Below are 20,028 nucleotides of genomic sequence, written 5' to 3' on the forward strand. Positions count from 1 at the left end.
TGCTTGAAGTACCTACCTTATGTCCTGAGGCTGGAATCTCTGAGGTAGGAAACAGGAATGTGCAATGCTGGCTGCTGATAACAGAAGCCGATGCAGCGCCTCTAGATTGGGCAGTCCTGGTGCAAATGTTGGAGGCTGTCCTTCTATTTACTGTACTGCATTTCTGGCCTTCGGGCTCCAGCTTCTAGTAGCTGAATTAAAGAGACCCTGGTCTGAAGCACACATCTAGATTCAGACCCGAGAATAAAACAGAATATGAATTGGGCTATATTGGGGCAATTGTCTTTTAATGAAAACCTTTCACATACTGCCAAAATGAAATTAAAATCCATGTTATGACCTAGGCTTAAACACTGTAATCCATTTATCAGAGCAATACACTAAGGTTCTAATCTTTTTCTTCTTTTTTGGGGGGGGGGCGCTTCATGCAGCTCAGCACATAGGGGTTGTGCATTTCGTTTTACCTGTCATAAAACTCATCCCAGCCGCAGTGCTGAAGGGATAGAAATGTTGTCTTTTTATAGCTTGATCGTGGGAAGTACAATGTGCTTCTGCTTTTGCATTTTGTCTTGAAATAGTGCTTGGAAGCTTAGCCAAATGTTTATATTGTCATTTAAATAGTTCACCAACAGTTCCAAATCTTTTGTGTGCCCTTTATGCCTGATTAAAGAATCCCATTAATAGTTGAGGAAATGCTAATTGGTAATGTCTTTTGCCAGCCATTACGTCCCAAGCATTCTATATAATCCACTGTTGATTAACTTAATGAAGGCTGATGTAGTTTTGTGTGGCAGAATATCTGAATGACAATGCAACCCTCTTGGTTCTTGGAATCTCCACCCGTTGGTATAAACTACTCTGGGTGTTTAGTTGCCAAAAATTAGATTGTGTAAATTAGATTTTTCTAGGCAGAATGAACGTAATATACTTTCGATTGTTCATTCATTACAATCATCAAGACAAACAGTGGCAAAGTGTATGGTACCTTAACTTTAGCAGGCAGGCTGTGTCTTCATTCAAGCTCTTATTGATTTCCCTTTGCTTTCCTTGGCAGGTGACATCACACAAAAGGGCTATGAAAAGAAGAGATCAAAATTAATTGGGGCCTACTTGCCACAACCTCCGGGTATGTAGAAATGTACAAGCAATGCATGGAGCTGTCGTGTGTATTGATCATTAAGCCAGAATATTAATGTGTGTCTTTGGGGGAGATTATCTGAGGCACAAAGGAACCTGTCGCTGTCATGCAATGGATGTAGCTTTCCCCACCAGCCAGTTCTCATGTAGAAATGTGTGTCTCCTTGTATAATTAAGTGGTTGATGCACATACTGGATGAGATTTTAAATTCTTTTTGGTAAACGTTAAACAATGAAAGAAGCAAACTATTTAGGAATAAACACTTGAACCAGAGGGCAAACACTGAACATAAACATATAAAATATGCAGAAGGATCCCCTCCTCATTTAAGACTTCACTTGTGGAAACCCAGAAGTGGTGATCATCAGCAGGAATGGATTCAGAAATGAATCATGCATGCTAGTCAATTAGGATTAAAGTGGCTTATACCTAGACACTCCAGCGTTGCAAGGTTGTGGGCCACAACTATAATCCTTTTGGGGTGAAGCAAACTTTAATAGACGTGTATGCAACAAATGAAAAGGAGTTGGGATGACTCCGGCACCAAGATCATGCAACTTTGGGGGGTGGGCTCTTCTATTTCCCCCCCTGACTGTTCTCTGATGCAATGGTATATGACCTTGTACAATTGATGAGACAGGCTCTACCGTTTTGTGAGATAAGGATAAGCAGTTCTTGCCCTTATTTAAAACGTAATTAGATGGCATTAAGTTTCATTTCAGAGGCAAGATCCCCCATATTATCAAATGCTGACAGCAAAGAACAGGGATGGCTATGTCCGTCTTGGTTTGCATCTCTGGAATATCCAGATAGCCAATATCAGAGGCAGTATGGTGGGCTAGATGGAATGTTGGTCAAATCCTCCATGATGATAATATTGTTCTTAAATAAATGGGATTTCTTTGCTTGGGGCTAAGATGCCAAGTAAAGAGCATACCACATTGACATTTTCATTCCCCAAGCCTAATAGACTTGAACTGGGTTATTCCAAATGCTCTGGGTGGAATACACTAGGGTAGTCACTCTTCCACTCATGTGTACTACTGCAAATTGCCTGGAAAATATGCAAACGGACAGGGAGAATTATAATTGGTTGTATATATGAAAGTGTTTTATAAGTTCTGTGGATCTTTTTAAAAATGGGAGTCCTGTAATATATAGCTATGTAAACACAATATCCAGTTCCCATGTTATGGAGTGGCAGAACATGTAGCCTTGCTACAGTTTTGTTGCAATGGAGTCATTGTGTTGGAATTTCCAATATTTTTAAACACCCCATCCTTAAAAACTTATTTTCCCTTTTGCAATTTCTCCTTGGTTCATGATATGTTGAGACATGAGGGGAGACTCGGCAACCCCCCTGCTTTTTCACTTGCTGTGGCAGTGGCACCACAGGGCATTCTGTTCAGGTCAGGCTTTGAATCCACAAGAGTGCTAAGACAGAGTGGTTACTATCCTTAAGTTGTAGTTACGCAATAGCAGGTCTTCCAGGCAGGGAGCCCAAGTTCAAGTTGAACGTGTTGGCTGACTGAAACAGGGTCAGACTCTTGCATGCTTTTCACCTGAGGTGGTGAAACTTAGTACTGCAGATGGGGGTTCACATAATGAAATGTACTGCACCGTATTTTTCGCTCCATAAGACGCACCTTTTTCCTCCTAAAAAGTAAGAGGAAATGTCTGTGCGTCTTATGGAGCGAATGCGTGGTCCCTGGAGCCTAAAGAAAGAAAGAGCTAAAGGCTAACAAGAGGGAAAGAGAGTGTTGAAAGGACCTGCTCAGCAGCTGATTGCAAGAGATTGGGGAGGGAGATAAGGGAGCTAGCTCCCTTCCTGCCCTGCCCAGCCTCAATAGTTGTCTGCAGAGGGAGGCTGCTTGTTTCCCCAGTGACATGTGACTGGCTGATTAGATTATCTGCCTGGAAACTGTAGAAATGGGTCCCTTTCCTTTCCTAAAGAAGCTGCAGAACTGTGAGTTGAACCCCATAAAAACAGGATTTTTTTTCCTTTGCAAAAAAGATGCACAACTGTGAGCTGACCCCCCCAAAAAACAGACCTTTTCCCATTTGCAAAAAAAGCTGCACAACTTTGAGCTGATCCTCAAAAAAATGGAGCTTTCCCCCTTTGCAAAAAGCTTCCTCAAATAATGGGGGGAGGCACCTATGCCTCTAGGAGTTGGCTGCTATGCCTAGGACAATTCAAGAAAGCCCCCCCCCCCAAAAAATTCTTGTTTTCTTACTCTTCAAACTAGGTGCGTCCTATGGTCAGGTGCGTCCTATGGAGCGAAAAATACGGTAGCTCTAATCCAAATCGAATCAAAACTCTCCACATAGAAAACAGGGCTAGGTTAAGCTAGAACTCTTATCCTTGACATCAAGTTTTTAATGGAGAATATATTTTGTTTAGAGAGGAGAAGTTAATCATGTGGAAACCACACCTCCTTAAAAAAAGAAAAGAAATGCTAGCACACCAGGAATAGGGAGCCTCTGATTCTTCAGATGTTGTTGGACTCCAACTCTCCTATTAGCTAATAGAAGTTGTACTCCAACATCTGGAGGCCACAGGTTTACCATCTCTGCACTACACAGAGTAGTGCCTGTTTCTCATTATCTTGTTGCATTAGAGTTTCTTCTTCAGTATAATGTAGAAATTAAAGTTAGCAATTAAGTTTTAAGTGGAAATAATCAAGCCTTTCCTTCTTGTTCTCTTGATCCTGCAGGTACAAACTTGGAAATAATACTGAAAAGTTGTGTACATAAGTGCACACAGATGTATAATCAGAACTGTATATTGTCCAGTGTTGAGAGAAAATAAATCTGTGCCAAGATAATAGAAATTATACACTAGGAAAACTCAGTTACACCACTTATTTATATTATTCAATTTATGCAAACATAATTTTGTCTTCTTTCCATAGTTCATCCTGCCATTTTAAACACTGCATAATTTAATTTGCTTTTGCCAGTCATGGAAACAGATAAGGAACTGTAATGAAGGGTATTAAATCCCTGCTCCCAGCCCCTGGAAAACTTGCTCCATCACTGCTCTGTCTTTCGAGAGCTTAACAACACTATTAACACACTTTAATACATATATACATAACCAGAAAGGCTATAAACTTGTTCTTTATAAAACAAGGTTATAAGGATGACGTTGAAGCAAATGTTCTCTCTTTTTTTGTGGAAATGTGAAAAGGACAGAGGGTACCCCTGTTACAGTATGTTGCTTTTATTGTGCCAACAAGATGAACGTACGTTAAAGTTACAGCCTGTTTTTTCTTAAGAGTCAGAAGTTCTTTAATGTGTTCGTAGTATTGTCCGTTCCTATATATGTGTCTCCAGTCCTTTCCAGACAAAAATTGGTGTTTTCATACGATGGGAGACTTGCTTTACCCTTGATTCATAAGAATGGGCAATTGTTCCCCCCCCCCCACGCGGGGAAGACAAATTGTCATTAAATGCAAGTGGAGTTGCAGAATGGTTTTAATCATTCATTCGTTCGCCACAATCCCTTGGGAAATGGAAGCATCGATAACATTGGGTATTTGACCTTGCATTTCAGAGGGAGACTTTTTTGTTCATCTTTAAAATGATGTGGCTGAATTCACCACATGGGGGGCGGGAAGGTTGGGGTAAGATGCTTTCCCCCTTTGGTGCAAACGTGCCCACCAGACTGACAGTAAAACCACAAGGCAGTTCCCCACTGTTCCAGCATCCAGTCCTCTTGCTGCTGCTTTGCTGACATTACAAACACCAATGTTGGCAGAGTGGGAAATTGATTCTGTGGCTCCGTACTATAGTGTTTGTATGTGCCTGGGGTGTGTACACGTGTGTGTGTGTGTGTGCCCGCGTGTGGGCTTGCGTGTGCGCACATTTCACTGCATGGGGGCAGAAGCTCCATCCGTTGCTGTAACAAATGTAAAAAAACTAAAACGTGACTTAATTAGTTTTTTTCAACTTGTTACAGCGGCGAATGGAGCTGCTGCGGTTCGGTGTAGACTGCAGCACAATGAAGGGGCCACGAGAAGGACGCACCGCACTAGCAACATTGGGGTCTGTGACATCCGGGAAGCAGCAGCTAGAGAGCGCACGGCCCCCCACAGCACAGCGGCAAACCGGCCTCTCTTTTACTTTCGCTTTGGTGAGCACAACAAATATATGCATATCTTTTTATATATATCTATGTGTGTGTGTTTTTTTTAACAAGCCTATTAAGAAAGGTATTATTTGATCTGATTTTTTAAAAAGGGCTTTGGGATATATATTTGATGTGGCTAGTTAAAGAGGTCAAATAATAAAAGGGCACCCTTGAAATCCCAGAACTGTAACACACACTGCCTGTTTTCTTACAAGAAGCACATGTCTCTGGTGCAGATCACATGCGGACCCAACATACAAAAGAGCATGATCTGCAGTTGCTATTTGCTGGACCACAAAACCACCCGCATTTCTGCTTCTGTTGCTGAGTGGCAAAAATGAAGAGTTTTGTTTGTGCATGGCATCACAAAGCCCTTTCTCAAAGACAGCTGCTAAACACAACTTCTGACTCAAGAAATGGTTTGGGGGGGAGGGGAGAGGAATTAAGATGCAGGAAGACATGAATGTCTATATGATGGGTTTGCTATTCCTCCATTCTTGGATCCTTTGGCATCAGCAGCACCCATGACACCCCCCCCCCAAAAAACATGGCAATAAAACGAATCCTTCCTCAACACGACACACTGTCGTGCCCTCTCCCTGTCCCGTCTCATGCCAAAACAGCTGCTCAAACAGCTTGCTGTCTGAATTTTACATTTGCTGGTACCATATATTCCGGCGTTTAAGACGACTGGGTGTATAAGACGACCCCCAACCTTTCCAGTTAAAATATAGAGTTCGGGATATACTTGCCATATAAGAAATACGACCCGGCGTATAAGACGACCCCCGACTTTTGAGAAGATTTTCCTGGGTTAAAAAGTAGTCTTATATGCAGGAATATACAGTACCTTTTGGGGGGGGCTGTTTAGATCCCCAACTTCCTCCCCCTGCTGTCCAGCTTTTGATGGTATTTTTGGCGTAGAACATACCACCGCAAACAGCTGTAGGCGCTGACTGTTCGTTGCTTTCATGCTGGAAGGTGTTGAGGACAATAAAGCCTTTGTCTTAAGACCTGAAGAATTATAACTTCCTTATAATTCAATGATAATAATAATAATAATAATAATAATAATAATAATAATAATTTATTTATACCCCGCCCATCTGGCTGGGCTTCCCCTGCCACTCTGGGCGGCTTCCAACAAACATTAAAATACATCAAATACCACAGATTAAAAACTTCCCTAAACAGGGCTGCCTTTAGGTATTTTCTAAATGTCAGGTAGTTGTTTATCTCTCTGACCTCTGATGGGAGGGTGTTCCACAGGGCGGGTGCCACTACCGAGAAGGCCGTGATGATGAGTCAAGGATGTGCCCCCCCCCTTTTAAAACAAGGTGGGATGCTTATAGTAAACCTATAGAGCTCTCTTTTTGATGAACCAGTGGCTAAGACTCAGGGATGTGAACCCAAAGGCCGTCAGTCCACTTTGCCTTGACCTCACTAGGTCACCTTAGGCAAGCATTATCAGTGCCAGCGTTGTCTTTGGGGTTGCTTCTAGATGGACAAAGGGGAACAAAATCAGAGAGCATTCAGGAAAGGATTCCTTTTGCATTGTCTCACTCTGGACACAATACAAAGTGCAAAGCTAAATATGTGCATTTATGTATACGTTCATTTTTGTCATTTTGATCCTATTTTAAAAGTACACCCACCTCCCCCCGGGCATCTAAATATCAAGCAAGCACAGCTCAGATGAACAGAGCTTCAGGATGCACCATCTCCTGTCCTCACTGAGAGAGATCCTGCTTTGCTCCTTCTTAGTTTTGCTCCCACCATGGTGAGATCTATGGAAAACAGAGCAGGAGAGAATCCAGTGAGATATCATTGCATGACTTTGCAGAACGCAGTCCTCTGTGGGGGGGATGAAAGTCCTCCCCACTCTCGCACACACTCGCTCCTCAAACGCCTGCTAGGCTTTCCCTTTCCTCCATGTAAACATAGCCTGACATGCAGGGCCTCGTGTACAGATCATATCAGGTGGAAGCCCTCTGTGTCCATAGGTTGCCCTTACGTTCCATGTATCGCCTGGCCCTGTAAATAAGAATATATTGCTTTTGTAAACCTCATCCATGTAATTTAGCAGGTTGCAGCGTTCACGGTGCCAGGCAGGTGAGCGATGCCTCCCTTGTTGTTGACAGCAACACTCCACTGACTTCTTGGCATTTAATATTCTGCAGCGGTTTTGTGTCTCTGTCTGCATCCTGAAGGCTTCATGTTTTTGTGCTGTGTATTACCCTGGGCGGAGAAATTTAGACGACTTCTTTTTTTCTTTCTTCGCTGAGTTGGCTCTGACTTGCCCTGCTGAGTGCCTAATAGCAGTTTGCATTCCAATTCCATTGTTTGAAGGAAAAACCAGGGACAAGCCATGAAGCGATATTTATATCTCCTGTTTGGAGGGGGGGGAGAGGCGGGAATGTAGAAAGGGGCTTTTGAATCCAGCGTCCTATTTTGACCTTTAATAACTGCAGCAAATTGAATCAGACATTTCCCATTTGGAGCTATAAGCCAGAGAAATGTTTGTGCGTGGACGCTCTTTTGAAAAACCAAAAACCAAACGCTGACCACTGAAAGAAAAGCACATGGGAAGAAGAACCAATTCCAACGAGAATGAAAATGTTTATCGCACTATTTTTTGTAGACGCAGTTTTGCGGGAATGTCAGCATGCAAAGGAGAAAAGTTTGCTGGCAATTTTGTTTGGTACTACTGACAGCACCTCCAGTATTTCACAATTGAAAAATGGACACTTTCAGAGGAGGAGAGATGCTGGGTCAATGAGGCAGGACTGTGAGCTCCTGGTTACAAGTCCACCACCTCAGTTAGGAACAGGGGAAGCTGCCTTATACTGAGTCAAACCATTGGGTCCATCCAGCTCGGTTATGTCTACATTGACTGAATCCAGGTTTCATCCCTAGAGATGCCAGGGACTGAACCTAACTCCTTCTGCATGCAAGACAGGTGCTCTACCACGGAGTATGTTCCTTCCCACCAGTGTATGCCTTTAAGCAGAAGAACTAACACCCCTGTTACTTATAAATCACACACACACACACACACACACACACACACACACACACACACACACACAGTGGTGCCTCGCAAGACGAATTTAATTCGTTCCGCAAGTCAATCCGTTTTGCGAAAAATTCATCTAGCGAATTGTGGTTTCCCATAGGAATGCATCAAAATTTCTTTTTTTGCCCATAGGAACGCATTAATTAAATTTCAATGCATTCCTATGGGAAACCGCGATTCACAAGACGAATTTTTCGCAAAACGAATTCGTCTTGCGAGTCACCATCAGATCGCAAGACGCATTCGTCTTGCGAAAAAATTGTCTTGCAGGGCATTCGTCTTGCAAGGGACCACTGTGTGTGTGTGTGTATATTGCAGCAAGTAGATAAGTTTTCAGCAATTCACAATAGGTTGGGGTGTAGCACTCAAGCGGTATACTTTGGTGTGCAACCAGGGTATTAGAAGTGTCCCTTTTTTTCACCACGGCTGGCATGGAGTACCTACATTTCAATAACTGGCGTTGCTTTTTTTGTCCCCTGTGGTTCATATCGCCATAGTATCTAATTTGTCGACCGAAAATAGAGCTGTCGCCTGCTCCTAGCACAGCCACATGATGCTGTTTGGAAAGAGCTGCTCAGCTGATTATTTCAATTAGCTAGTATTTATTTTAAACTCTTTGCTGCCAGGGTGGTGTGCATCCCACGTGTTTCGTACCCTTCCTTTCCCTGCTTACTACGACACATGCCCTTAATGTTGTCTCTCGAATGCCACTGTGCAAGAAATCAAACATTCTGGATAAAGACTCTTCGTAAGTCCTGTATATAGAACCGTCTTCCATCAACGAATGGGAGGCAGTAACATCTGGAGATAGCAGGTGGGGGTCGCTGAGCTAAAGAGCTGGGGAGTTTTTGCTTTGGAAAAGCTTGGTGATGATGTCTCCATGCACTGGTGACTGCATAGCGAGTTCCATAGCTCACTTTCTTGAGGCATCTGGATTTGTTTGACTTGCCACCCAATCCTGTGGAAATTTACTGCTACTGCAGCCCAAGACAATCTCACACCAGCAGTGTAATCGTAGAAAAAGGCATTATACCAAGTCAGACTATTCGTTCATCTATCTCAGGGACAGCCAACAGGTTGCACTCCAGATGTTGTTAGACTACAGTTTCCATCACCCATGAGCCTTTGCCATGCTGGCTGAGGTTGGTGGGTGTCCAATAACTTCTAGAGGTCACTATCCCTCATATAGCCCAGTATTGGCAGTGGCTTCCCAATGACTCTTGCGCTGCCACTGGTAGCATGCAAGCTCATTGGTCTGTCTGGCACATAAGACTTTATACAGTATATTGTATTGTGATTTTCAGTTAATCTGCATGTGTTGCACCAGTCTAAGTTAGAGTCCTCAGTTCTCTTCAGGGTTGCACTTCTCCACGGCTGTTCTCCCATTCTGATCTTGCCAGGTTCCTTCTCTGTCCAACGTCTGTTTCAAACAAAAGCCTTGCTTTAGGGATGATACCCAAATAGTTGCAGTCTCCTGAGTTATTGTATCATCTTGGATGTTTTGGCTCAATACTGCAATTTACTCTGGCACTTGGAACAATTTACATTGCACTTGAACTTTTGCACCACCAGGCTGCACATGCACTCTTTATATTTTTTTTGGGGGGGGGGGCCTCTCCCCGCGTCATACGTCAGATCTCTGCCTATGAATACTATACACCAGATAAAATATGACCTGCAGAGTTAGGAGTTGGGATATGATCATTCTGCCTCAATGTATAACTGTTGTAAACTGCTATGATTTTTTTAAAAAATGGATAGTGGTATATAAATATTTTTTATAAATAAAAATAAACAACTGCAGCTGATCAGAGTAGATGAATTTCAGGGTCTGCATCCATGTACCTAAACCCTAGTTCTGAAAACATCAAGTATCAATAGTATTATCAAAAGAAATAACATAATTGTTCTTTGTCTGATTTGCACAATCATTATCACTAGGCAGGCTGTTAATAAAAATGAAGTTGACATAATGAAACAAAGTCTAATTTCCCCCCTCTTCCTCCCACAAATGCAGGAGTGGATCAGGCACTGCCACAAGAACGCCGAACTCCCGTTACCCCTTCCTCCTCCTCTCGATACCACCGACGCAGGTCCTCAGGGTCACGTGATGAGCGCTATCGGTCAGGTATGTGGGAAAACTACAGCAGCGTCAGGCTGAGAAAGAGCCTCTCTGCTTGAATAAATTGGTATTCCAACCATTTTAATATTTTAACCACTGATGGGGGGAAATAGGTGCATACATATCCCTCCAATTTTATTTGCCGCCCAAATCCCAAGATTCCCAGATTACATCATTGCATAGCACCTAAGCAGAAAGCAGCCTTTTTCATGATGTTGTTGCTGTTGCATGCATAGAACTATCAGTCTCCGTCAAGTACATTCTTCTTTCCCATCTAATTGGTTTTTTTTTTCTTGTGATGCCAAGCCTTAACCTGGAACCTTTTGCACACAGAGCATGTAGAACCATAGCATTTTAGAGTTGGAAGGGGCTGTGGAGGTCTTCCCATGCAGAGTGGGATTCCAACTTGCTGGATCTACTTTGTTTTTCCAAAGTTCTACCCAAGTTCTACCAATCAGAACCAAGTGCAAAAGACATGCAGTTAGAATTAAAGACCAGGGTGTCCTCTGAACCCATTATAAGCTGATGACCCCACCCACCCACCCAGTATGAGATCTGAACTGAGGTTTGGTTTGCCTTTCTTCAATTAAGTTGCCTCATTTAAGTAGGAAAGAGTTTTACTGTTGCTATAGTTAAGCAAGGGACCCAGGTGGCACTGTGGGTTAAACCACAGAGTCTAGGGCTTGCTGATCAGAAGGTCGGCGGTTCAAATCCCTGCAATGGGGTGAGCTCCCGTTGCTCGGTCCCAGCTCCTGCCCACCTAGCAGTTCGAAAGCACATCAAAGTGCAAGTAGATAAATAGGGACCGCTCCGGCGGGAAGGTAAACGGTGTTTCTGTGCGCTGCTCTGGTTCGCCTGAAGCAGCTTTGTCATGCTGGCCACATGACCCGGAACCTGTCTGTGGACAAACGCCGGCTCCCTCGGCCAGTAAAGCGAGTTGAGCACTGCAACCCCAGAGTCGGACACGACTGGACCTGATGGTCAGGGGCCCCTTACCTTTACCTATAGTTAAGCAATGGGTAGTGCCAATCTACCACAAGATCACCCGGAAATCTACCAGTAGATACTAATCTGTCTCTTACCCTGCTCCTCACTGTCCAGATCTAATCTAACCCACCCCCTGCATAACGTAGCAAAGTCTTGCCCAGAGCTAGAATTCCCTTCCTTCTCTTAGGGAGGAGTAAAGTTGATGAAACATTTCTTCTGATGTTTGGGCAGCACATCCCATCTTGGCTGAAAGGGTACAGATTTAACAGCGACATGTGTAACAGCAGAGAGACGGGAGATTGGGGACTAGTAGAGCTTGATACTCCTACATGCAGCAATTCGCTGGCAGACTCCCACTTTCTGCCAGTGAGCAATGTTAGGCACGGGTAGAGGATCTTGTGACAGTGTCATTAGGTGGCAGAGCACCAGGCTCGCTACTTCAGTTCTGTGTAGGTGCAGAGCTGCTATGTAGATAACAATGCCCTGCATGGACAAGAACACTCTGAGTGGATGACATCAGTGGCCTGTGCTGAAATACCAGGCCCAGAGCCTCTGCTGCTGCCTTGTGACACCCACAAGCAAGAGTTCAAGGGCTGTTTCCCACGCTCAGTGGCTCCTTGCAGCAAAAGCTGGTAGTTTGTTATCAAAGCGCAACACAAGCTGCTGCTTCGTACATAGGAAGACAGAGTTGGCTTGCACGATCTTAATCATATTTACTCAGAAATAAAACCCCACTGGTTTCTATAGACATTGCTCTCTAGCAAGTCTTCTTAGAGTTGTAGCCTGAAACTCTGAAGCTGGGGAGAAAACGTCAAGAGATTTTTGGCGCTCTTTTAGCTCAAAAGAGGATATTTCTAGTTTGTGACTTCCTAGGTGGCGCTGTGGGTTAAACCACTGAGCCTAGGGCTTGCCAATCAGAAGGTCAGCGGTTCGAATCCCTGTGACGGGGTGAGCTCCCGTTGCTTGGTCCCAGCTCCTGCCAACCTAGCAGTTCGAAAGCATGTCAAAATGCAAATAGATAAATAGGAACTGCTACAGCGGGAAGGTAAACAGCGTTTCTGTATGCTGCTCTGTTTCACCAGAAGTGGCTTTGTCATGCTGGCCACATGACCTGGAACAGGCATCCCCAAACTTTGGCCCTCCAGATGTTTTCGACTACAATTCCCATCATCCCTGACCACTGGTCCTGTTAGCTAGGGATCATGGGAGTTGTAGGCCAAAACCTCTGGAGGGCCGCAGTTTGGGGATGCCTGACCTGGAAGCTATATGCCGGCTCCCTCGGCCAATAATGCGAGATGAGCGCACAACCCCAGAGTCGGTCACGACTGGACCTAATGGTCAGGGGTCCCTTTACCCTTTACCTATGGCACTTGTGTACGTTCTTTTCACAGATTCAAGCTCCGGTTCCTTTGTTTTTTGCCAATTGACAAAGGAGGGACCTAGAACTCCACTGACTGCAGAACTTGCAGCCTTTGCAGTATTCTCAGAAGTTGGTCCCATTGGGTTCAGTGTGGCCTATGCCCACGTGAGTGGGTATATGCTTGCAGCCCTGCAATCCTATACCCACTAATAAAGTATAGGGGGAGTAAGCCCCACTGAACTCAGTGTGACTTGCAGATACATATAGGATCGCACTGCTACACTTTGTCACAAAAGTAAGCAAAATATAGTGTTGCCAACTAACCAGAAGTAACAGCCTGGTTCTGTTCCTGTGCCTTTTACAGTAGGTGGAGCTTTTCTTGGTAATGAGATAAATCGATGTTTGCAGATCAAGCCATAGTCACAAACCCAATATATTTGGGCTGGTAAAAATGTTGGCAGCCCAGGCAAAGGAATGCATGGCATAGCAGCATGTCTCCCCAGAAAGGAAGAACCAATAACCGCATCCAAAATAAATGACTGTACCCTGGGTGGGCCCCCTTTTCACAGGGATTGATTGTTAATGGCACCAGCATATCAATTTCCATGGCAGCGCCAGCCACCTCACTACTTGATAACAGCAGACTAATGACCCTGAAGACACAAGAGGGTACAAATCCTATAATTCAGCCGCTTTGATCATAGCACATTAACTGCTTTATCACCTGTCACTACCAATTAGCACGTGTCATTATCCTGTTGCTAATAGACACTTGGCACCAAAATTAATTATATAGTCATAATACCTAAAATCTGAGCATTCCCAGCAATTCTCACTAAGTGCATCCGCGATTTCTCTAGCAAGCAATGACAGCAGGCCAAGTCAGACCCTAGAATAGTTTAACTTAACCTATAACAATCAAATATGTATTAGTTTCTTACTTATATTTGAAAGATGAATTTGCCTAAATTCATCATTAATGAATAATAAATATTAGTATTATGGTCACCTGCAAAGGTGAAGCTATCACCATTTATAGGTTGTTTGGACATTCTGTCTTGTAAGTTTAATTGAAGTCAGTAGCCAGAATCCAGATGGTTAGCATGGGATGCCAAGCTAGTCTTTGGTGAGATAAAAGTAGATTTAGATGTAGATGTAGATAGATACACACACACACACACACACACACACACACACACACACTGCAAGAAAATGTTACAGTTGAGGATGCCAGCTAGCCATGCCTTTTTACTCCATTACACCCATCCCTCAACTCTCTGGCCACTGAGCATGCTCAGTCTTCAATTAGGCTGTTTTTACTCTTCCCCCTTCTCTTTAACATCTTCTGCATTTTTGCAAACCTTGGGGTTCCCCCAAGCTCTGATCACCCTCCAAAAAAATCTCTTTGTGGACTGTACTGTTCTTGTTACATAAGGATTTAGCACTTGGGGGAATGAGTGCTCTATAAGTAATATAGGATATTAAAATAGCTATAAAACCCTGCTGGATATATGGAGGTGGTTGCATGATCCTCTGCCAGTGTGATGTTTCTCTCTCCAGATAATGTATTTGGGAACAGAATTGAATGTTAGGCTTCTCCATGGGAAAAAAAATCAGGCTCTTGCCGGCTGTCAAACTGGGGGACAGCCAAACCATATCTGCCTTCTTTGAAAGCTGAATATGCAGAGCAGAAATAAAGCACACATAACGCAGGGGGAGAAAAGTAGGACTGCAAGATTTAATCAAAAGAATAAATCCGCTAAGGGTGCAACCCTGCTACCTATGTGAGGAGGGCAGGGTGCAGATTCCAGCTCTGCTGAGAGTACAGTAATGAAACTGCATGCTGCAATTTCCATGGACATCTTGCCCCTCGAGCAATTAGCGTTGAGAACTTTTCAGTCCTAATTGCTGTGGGGAGGGTGCGGCAGGGAATGAATGAATGAATGTGACAAAGTGTGTTTAGGTCTGTAAATGTATATGTCTGTGTGTATGAGAGAGGAAGTGGGTGGCCCCCCAAAAGCCATCTGCAATGGAATGCAGACCTTGGGCTCCCTACCAAGCCATATATTCATGCTTCCTAGGCCCCAGCAGGTGGGGTCTGCAGGCCAAGTCCTTGCCTCCCTGAGCTGGTCTGTGAGCAATGTGGAAGAAGGGACTACACTGTTTAGCCCTAACTGTACAACTGCTCTCTCTGGGGTGGGTTGAGGGAAGGGGTAAGACAGACCATCTTACAGCATCCTTCCTGCCCCATCATTCACCTTTTACCCCCTCTTCTCCATTAATGTCCCATCAGATCGCACTAGGGTTGCCAGACTCAATAGAGGGCAGGACTTCTGTGCCTTTAATTGCCTTGCTCTCTTTTGAGTCTGCAAACCTTAAAGAGAAACCAGCAGACCCTTTGCTTGGAAATTAAACATAGGGTCTGCTGGTTTCTCTTTGAGTCTGGCAACCCTAGATCATACACTAGCAATGTAGTTGATGGGGACTAGTTTCAGTTACCACTCATAATCAATGTGGGTTAAGGAAACACTTGCTTCTCTCCCCCCCCCCCCCCCGGACTATTTTAATTCTGGATTCTGGTGTGTTTCTGTAGTAAGGTAAAGAGGAAGAAATATTGCAGGCAGCCTTTCATTCAGACAGCGAATAAATTGTAAATTAGCATACGCATCCTCAATATCTCAGGGAAAAAAGAATCGATATAGAGGTTTTTTCGTAATGTGCAAAGTGGTCTACATTTAATTGGTTAAAAGACAGGTGGTTAGTCAACTAAAAATTGGGGCTGGCAGACCTAGAAATAAGCCAACGGTACTGTCAGGAGAAGGATTCCCACGTCGAAAAGGTAAAATGAGATGGATATCTTTCTGTAGTCTGGTCTTTAAGCAGAAACAGGATACACATGTATCACAGATAATTTAGTGAAATGCATAGGGTCGAACTTGATGCCTTTAGAACTCCCCCATTTGGTTTGCACCAGATTAATCAGTATGAATTTACACTTTTTAGCTAAAAGAATAGGAGACCCAAGCAATATGATGAATAGGCTTGTTCCCTTGCAGTCACATGGCAGGCTTCATAAGGAGGTTGAAAGAATCTTGGCCTACTAACATGGAAACTTTAAATATTTACTAGGTAACACTTGATTGTACTGAGAAAGGCATGCAGTGCTGGGAGCCAAGGTGGAAGTAATAAATCACCTACAGGCTACAGTGCATTAGGTTTTTTTTTCTGTGTCTCTAGAACTGTGCTGAAATTACCAAGATAGGGAAGTATTTTCTGTAAAGGGGAAAAGCTTTGTTTATTGTATTCAATAAGAGACAGGAAGACTCGTTCCATGCTTAAAGAGAGCAAGTTCGGTTTCCTCTGGATCTAGGAAGTTGCAGAACCTGCAAGAAATCATTACATTATAAATCTATCTGTGCTTTAGAGGCAGTTATCTTTTCTTTTGTGAAGTAAAGGAGTCGTTAGATTTGGAAACTAGCTTTGCTGCCACTGCAGGTGGTTCGGGGAAGGGGTGCAGATGGATGAACTAGGAAGCAAACAGGCAGGTGGGTACGTGACTGCCTTATTAACCACTGCAGAGATCTTCATTGCAATCCAGTGTCTGCACTGCAAGATGATACGATTTGATACGAGAGAGAGAAAGATAGTACTTTTTAGAAGAGAATTTACGCACCACCCTTTTTTGCAAAACATCAAAATATTGCAGGGGACATGGACCTCATCCTTTATTGGACTTCTGCTTTGTTAGAACATGAGGAGACACATTTCCTGTATTCTCTGCAGAATGCTACCCTCCTTTGTTGTCGGAAGTTCTGATCGCCGCAAGCTCACTTCATAATCTCTCCATGCGTTTGGCAGCGTGCCTGTGGCCAAAGCCAACCACGTAGTGAAATTTCGGTAAAATAAATGATGGTGTGAAGCTGCCCCAACAAGCAAGAGCGTTAAATAAAATTGGAAATGTTTTTGTGTTGGGGACAGAATTGAAAACAACTAGACATTTACAGAGACAGACCCAGCGTTTCAACCCATATCTGCTACAGTCATATGGAAAGAAGTGGGAGTCTGGTTTAAGGAGCAAAAACGACATGTGAGCTGGAGGAACTGAACCTTCTCCATTCCTATAGCCCATACCTGGAATTTCTTCTCAATGCCACCCCACCCCCTGGTTCCAGTAACAAGTGAGGCTGCCAGGAAGAACAGTTCAGGAGTGGAGGGGCTAATTAGTGGATGCAGGGAAGAGTTTTCTCCCCCCCACACACACCCATGCTCCCTTTTTGAAATCTGACCATCACCCTGCATTCTACATGAATGCACAGAATCTGACCTCAAGGACAGAGAGATCCCTGAACGTCAACAAGGGAGATTTCACTTAAACCTCTGCACAGCCATGAAGCCTTCTGGGTGATCTTCCGGTGCTCGCTATTACTCATGTGATCCACCTCACCAGGTGGTTTTGAGGATAAAACTGTGCAAAGCATTGGTAATAATAATAATAATAATAATAATAATAATAATAATAATAATAATAGCCACATCTACTTTATCCCTAACTTTTACTATTTATTATCAGGCCACCTAGAATAAATGCTTGACAGGTTGAGTAATGAATCTTGCACAGACATCCTCAGCACAAGTCAAGCAATTAGCCTTCCCAATCTTGTCACTTCATTTTGCACTGTTTATATTGATTCTCTAAGAATAGCAAGAAGCACAAATTGAATCCAGTGTATCAGCCAGCCAACAAGAAGGGGAAAAAAGATCAAAGGAAAGGAAACGGAAGGGTAATATATCTGCTAGAATAGAACAGAGTGGTTATGTTTTATTCAGCGGATCATATTTTTTTTATTCTGGCTTTTCTTAAGAAGAGAGAGAAGCGGGCAGGAGAAGCAGAGGAACCCCCACAAGACAATAGCAACCCTGTTTTTTAAAAAATATAAAGGCACATGGAAAAAAGCGGCTGTACTGTGTTCAAACTGAACAACAGAGAAAATACGGTTTGAACTGTAGCAGCAGATATAAAACAACAGCTTATACTCCAAAGGTTTCTTTCAAAGGAATGCCCCAAGATCCTTTTTAAAAGTTAATAAGGACATACATTGGCTAAAATGAGCAGATACATTATTATCTGCCTGTTCAATAGGCTGTTGTAGGCCATGGGTCTAAGCTAACAAAAAGAAAAAATTCTGAATTTTTCCGCAGAACAGTACAGTATCTGTGTGATAGAGTATTAACACCCTGATTTTACCTATGTGGAATTGAAAATAAATGCTAGCCCTATATTACTCTAATACAGTGGAACCTCGGTTTATGAATTTTCGGTTTACGAATGTCGCGGACCCATCTGGAACGGATTAATTCACTTTCCATTACTTTCAATGGGAAAGTTTGCTTCAGTTTATGAACGCTTCAGTTTATGAGCAGACTTCCGGAACCAATTACACCCATGCTTCGGGTTAAGTACGCTTCAGGTTGAGTACTCCGCGGACCCATCTGGAACGGATTAATCCACTTTCCATTACTTTCAATGGGAAAGTTCGCTTCAGTTTATGAACGCTTCAGTTTAAGTACTCCGCGGACCGTCTGGAACAGATTAATCCACTTTCCATTACTTTCAATGGGAAAGTTCGCTCCAGTTTATGAACGCTTCAGTTTATGAATGACTTCCGGAACCAATTACACCCATGCTTCGGGTTAAGTACGCTTCAGGTTGAGTACTCCGCGGACCCATCTGGAACGGATTAATCCACTTTCCATTACTTTCAATGGGAAAGTTCGCTTCAGTTTATGAACGCTTCAGTTTAAGTACTCCGCGGACCGTCTGGAACAGATTAATCCACTTTCCATTACTTTCAATGGGAAAGTTCGCTTCAGTTTATGAACGCTTCAGTTTATGAACAGACTTCCGGAACCAATTGTGTTCATAACCCCACCCCACCCCGGACAGTTCTCTGTTTGAAGATGTTCTCTCTCTCTCTCTCTCTCTCTCTCTCTCTCTCTCTCTCTCTCTCTCTCTCTCTCAGAGTTGTCTAGTCCAGGTTGTTAGCAATGTTTCAAATCTCAGAGTGGGGGAAAGCTCCCCTTTCCCTGTTTTTTATAAGCTCACCCTCACTATATTTATTCGGAAACACTTTTGTTTTGTTTTGTTTTCCCAGTAAACTTAGTATCCTTATCATTGTTGCATTACACTAGAAATATACTTTCATACCCTCCATCAGTGAAGATGGTTCAAAATTTATCCTTTAAACAACAGACAAGATGCAAGTACTTTTCTTAATCCATGTTTAGATGTAAAACAACAACAACATAATCCATGTCTGTTTTTCCTTATTCTGTTCACTTTCCTGCCCACTTGCTGTCTCTCAGCAAAAGCAGTGTGTCTTCAAAGAGACCTTGTCTATCTGAAACATGACTGTAATCTTAAAGGCTATTTCACAAATGCATTCTACTCTCTGTGATCTAATTTTGAGCCTTTATTAGCTAATATAACTATAGAAGTGTTCTGTACTTATGGCATAAAAGCCAACACAGGCTTCAGTATCGGATCATTTAGATGCTTTCCAAGCAATCTCGCTTTTAGTTCTCAAAATATGTATACCAGTATTTTTTTTTGAATAATTTTTATTATTTTCGCTTACATCCCCTTAACATAAACAGATAAGACATACATCTTATTCACAAATCCCCAAATACAAATACAAGATAAACAATCCAATACATCTGTTCTGCCGAACTAGACTTCCCCTCTACAATCATTTTGGTTTTATTTGTTATATTCTAAATAATGCGCTTTTCCCCGATCTATACCATCTTTCCCTATATAATCATCTCTTTTACATGTACAATTACTTTACAATAGTAGGTATTACATCATTCCAAGCAATCTCCCTTTTAGTTCTCAAAATATGTATACCAGTAGGTTAGACTCAGATACAGTCATACTTTGAGTAGATCCATTGAAATCAGTGGGTCTCAAGTCAGTCATCACCAACTTTTAGTGGGTCGCTAAGTACAATTATATCCGTATCCAATCCCATGAATTTTATAAAGTAATTCAATGAGGCAAAATATATTTCTAAGATCAGCAAGTGATGGGGCTTCTCTGATATCCTTGGGCTGTTTCTGTTGTTAGTACAAAATGCATTAAGTCTGAAATGCAATGCTTCATCTGATTAGTCTTGCTTTGTTTCCAGATACTGTAAGTTCCAAGTTGGAT

The 20,028-nt window shown here is 42.9% G+C and overlaps 1 protein-coding gene across 5 annotated transcripts in view; it reads left to right on the plus strand.

Moving 5' to 3' along the window:
* Nucleotides 1-20,028, plus strand: part of DIP2C (DIP2 acetate--CoA ligase C (putative)) — a 306,453-nt gene that overhangs the window by 178,446 nt on the left and 107,979 nt on the right. For 2 of the 5 annotated variants that reach the window (XM_035128997.3, XM_035129000.3), the window contains exons 2-4: nucleotides 1,055-1,126; nucleotides 5,100-5,273; nucleotides 10,364-10,474. In XM_035128997.3, the coding sequence (XP_034984888.1) occupies nucleotides 1,055-1,126; nucleotides 5,100-5,273; nucleotides 10,364-10,474 (357 nt within the window). The remainder of the gene's footprint in view (nucleotides 1-1,054; nucleotides 1,127-5,099; nucleotides 5,274-10,363; nucleotides 10,475-20,028) is intronic. The other 3 variants (XM_035129001.3, XM_035129002.3, XM_035128998.3) reach the window with 2 other exon arrangements.

The sequence above is a fragment of the Zootoca vivipara genome, chromosome 11, assembly GCF_965207765.1.
Source record: "Zootoca vivipara chromosome 11, rZooViv2.hap1.1, whole genome shotgun sequence".
Lineage (NCBI taxonomy): Eukaryota > Metazoa > Chordata > Lepidosauria > Squamata > Lacertidae > Zootoca > Zootoca vivipara.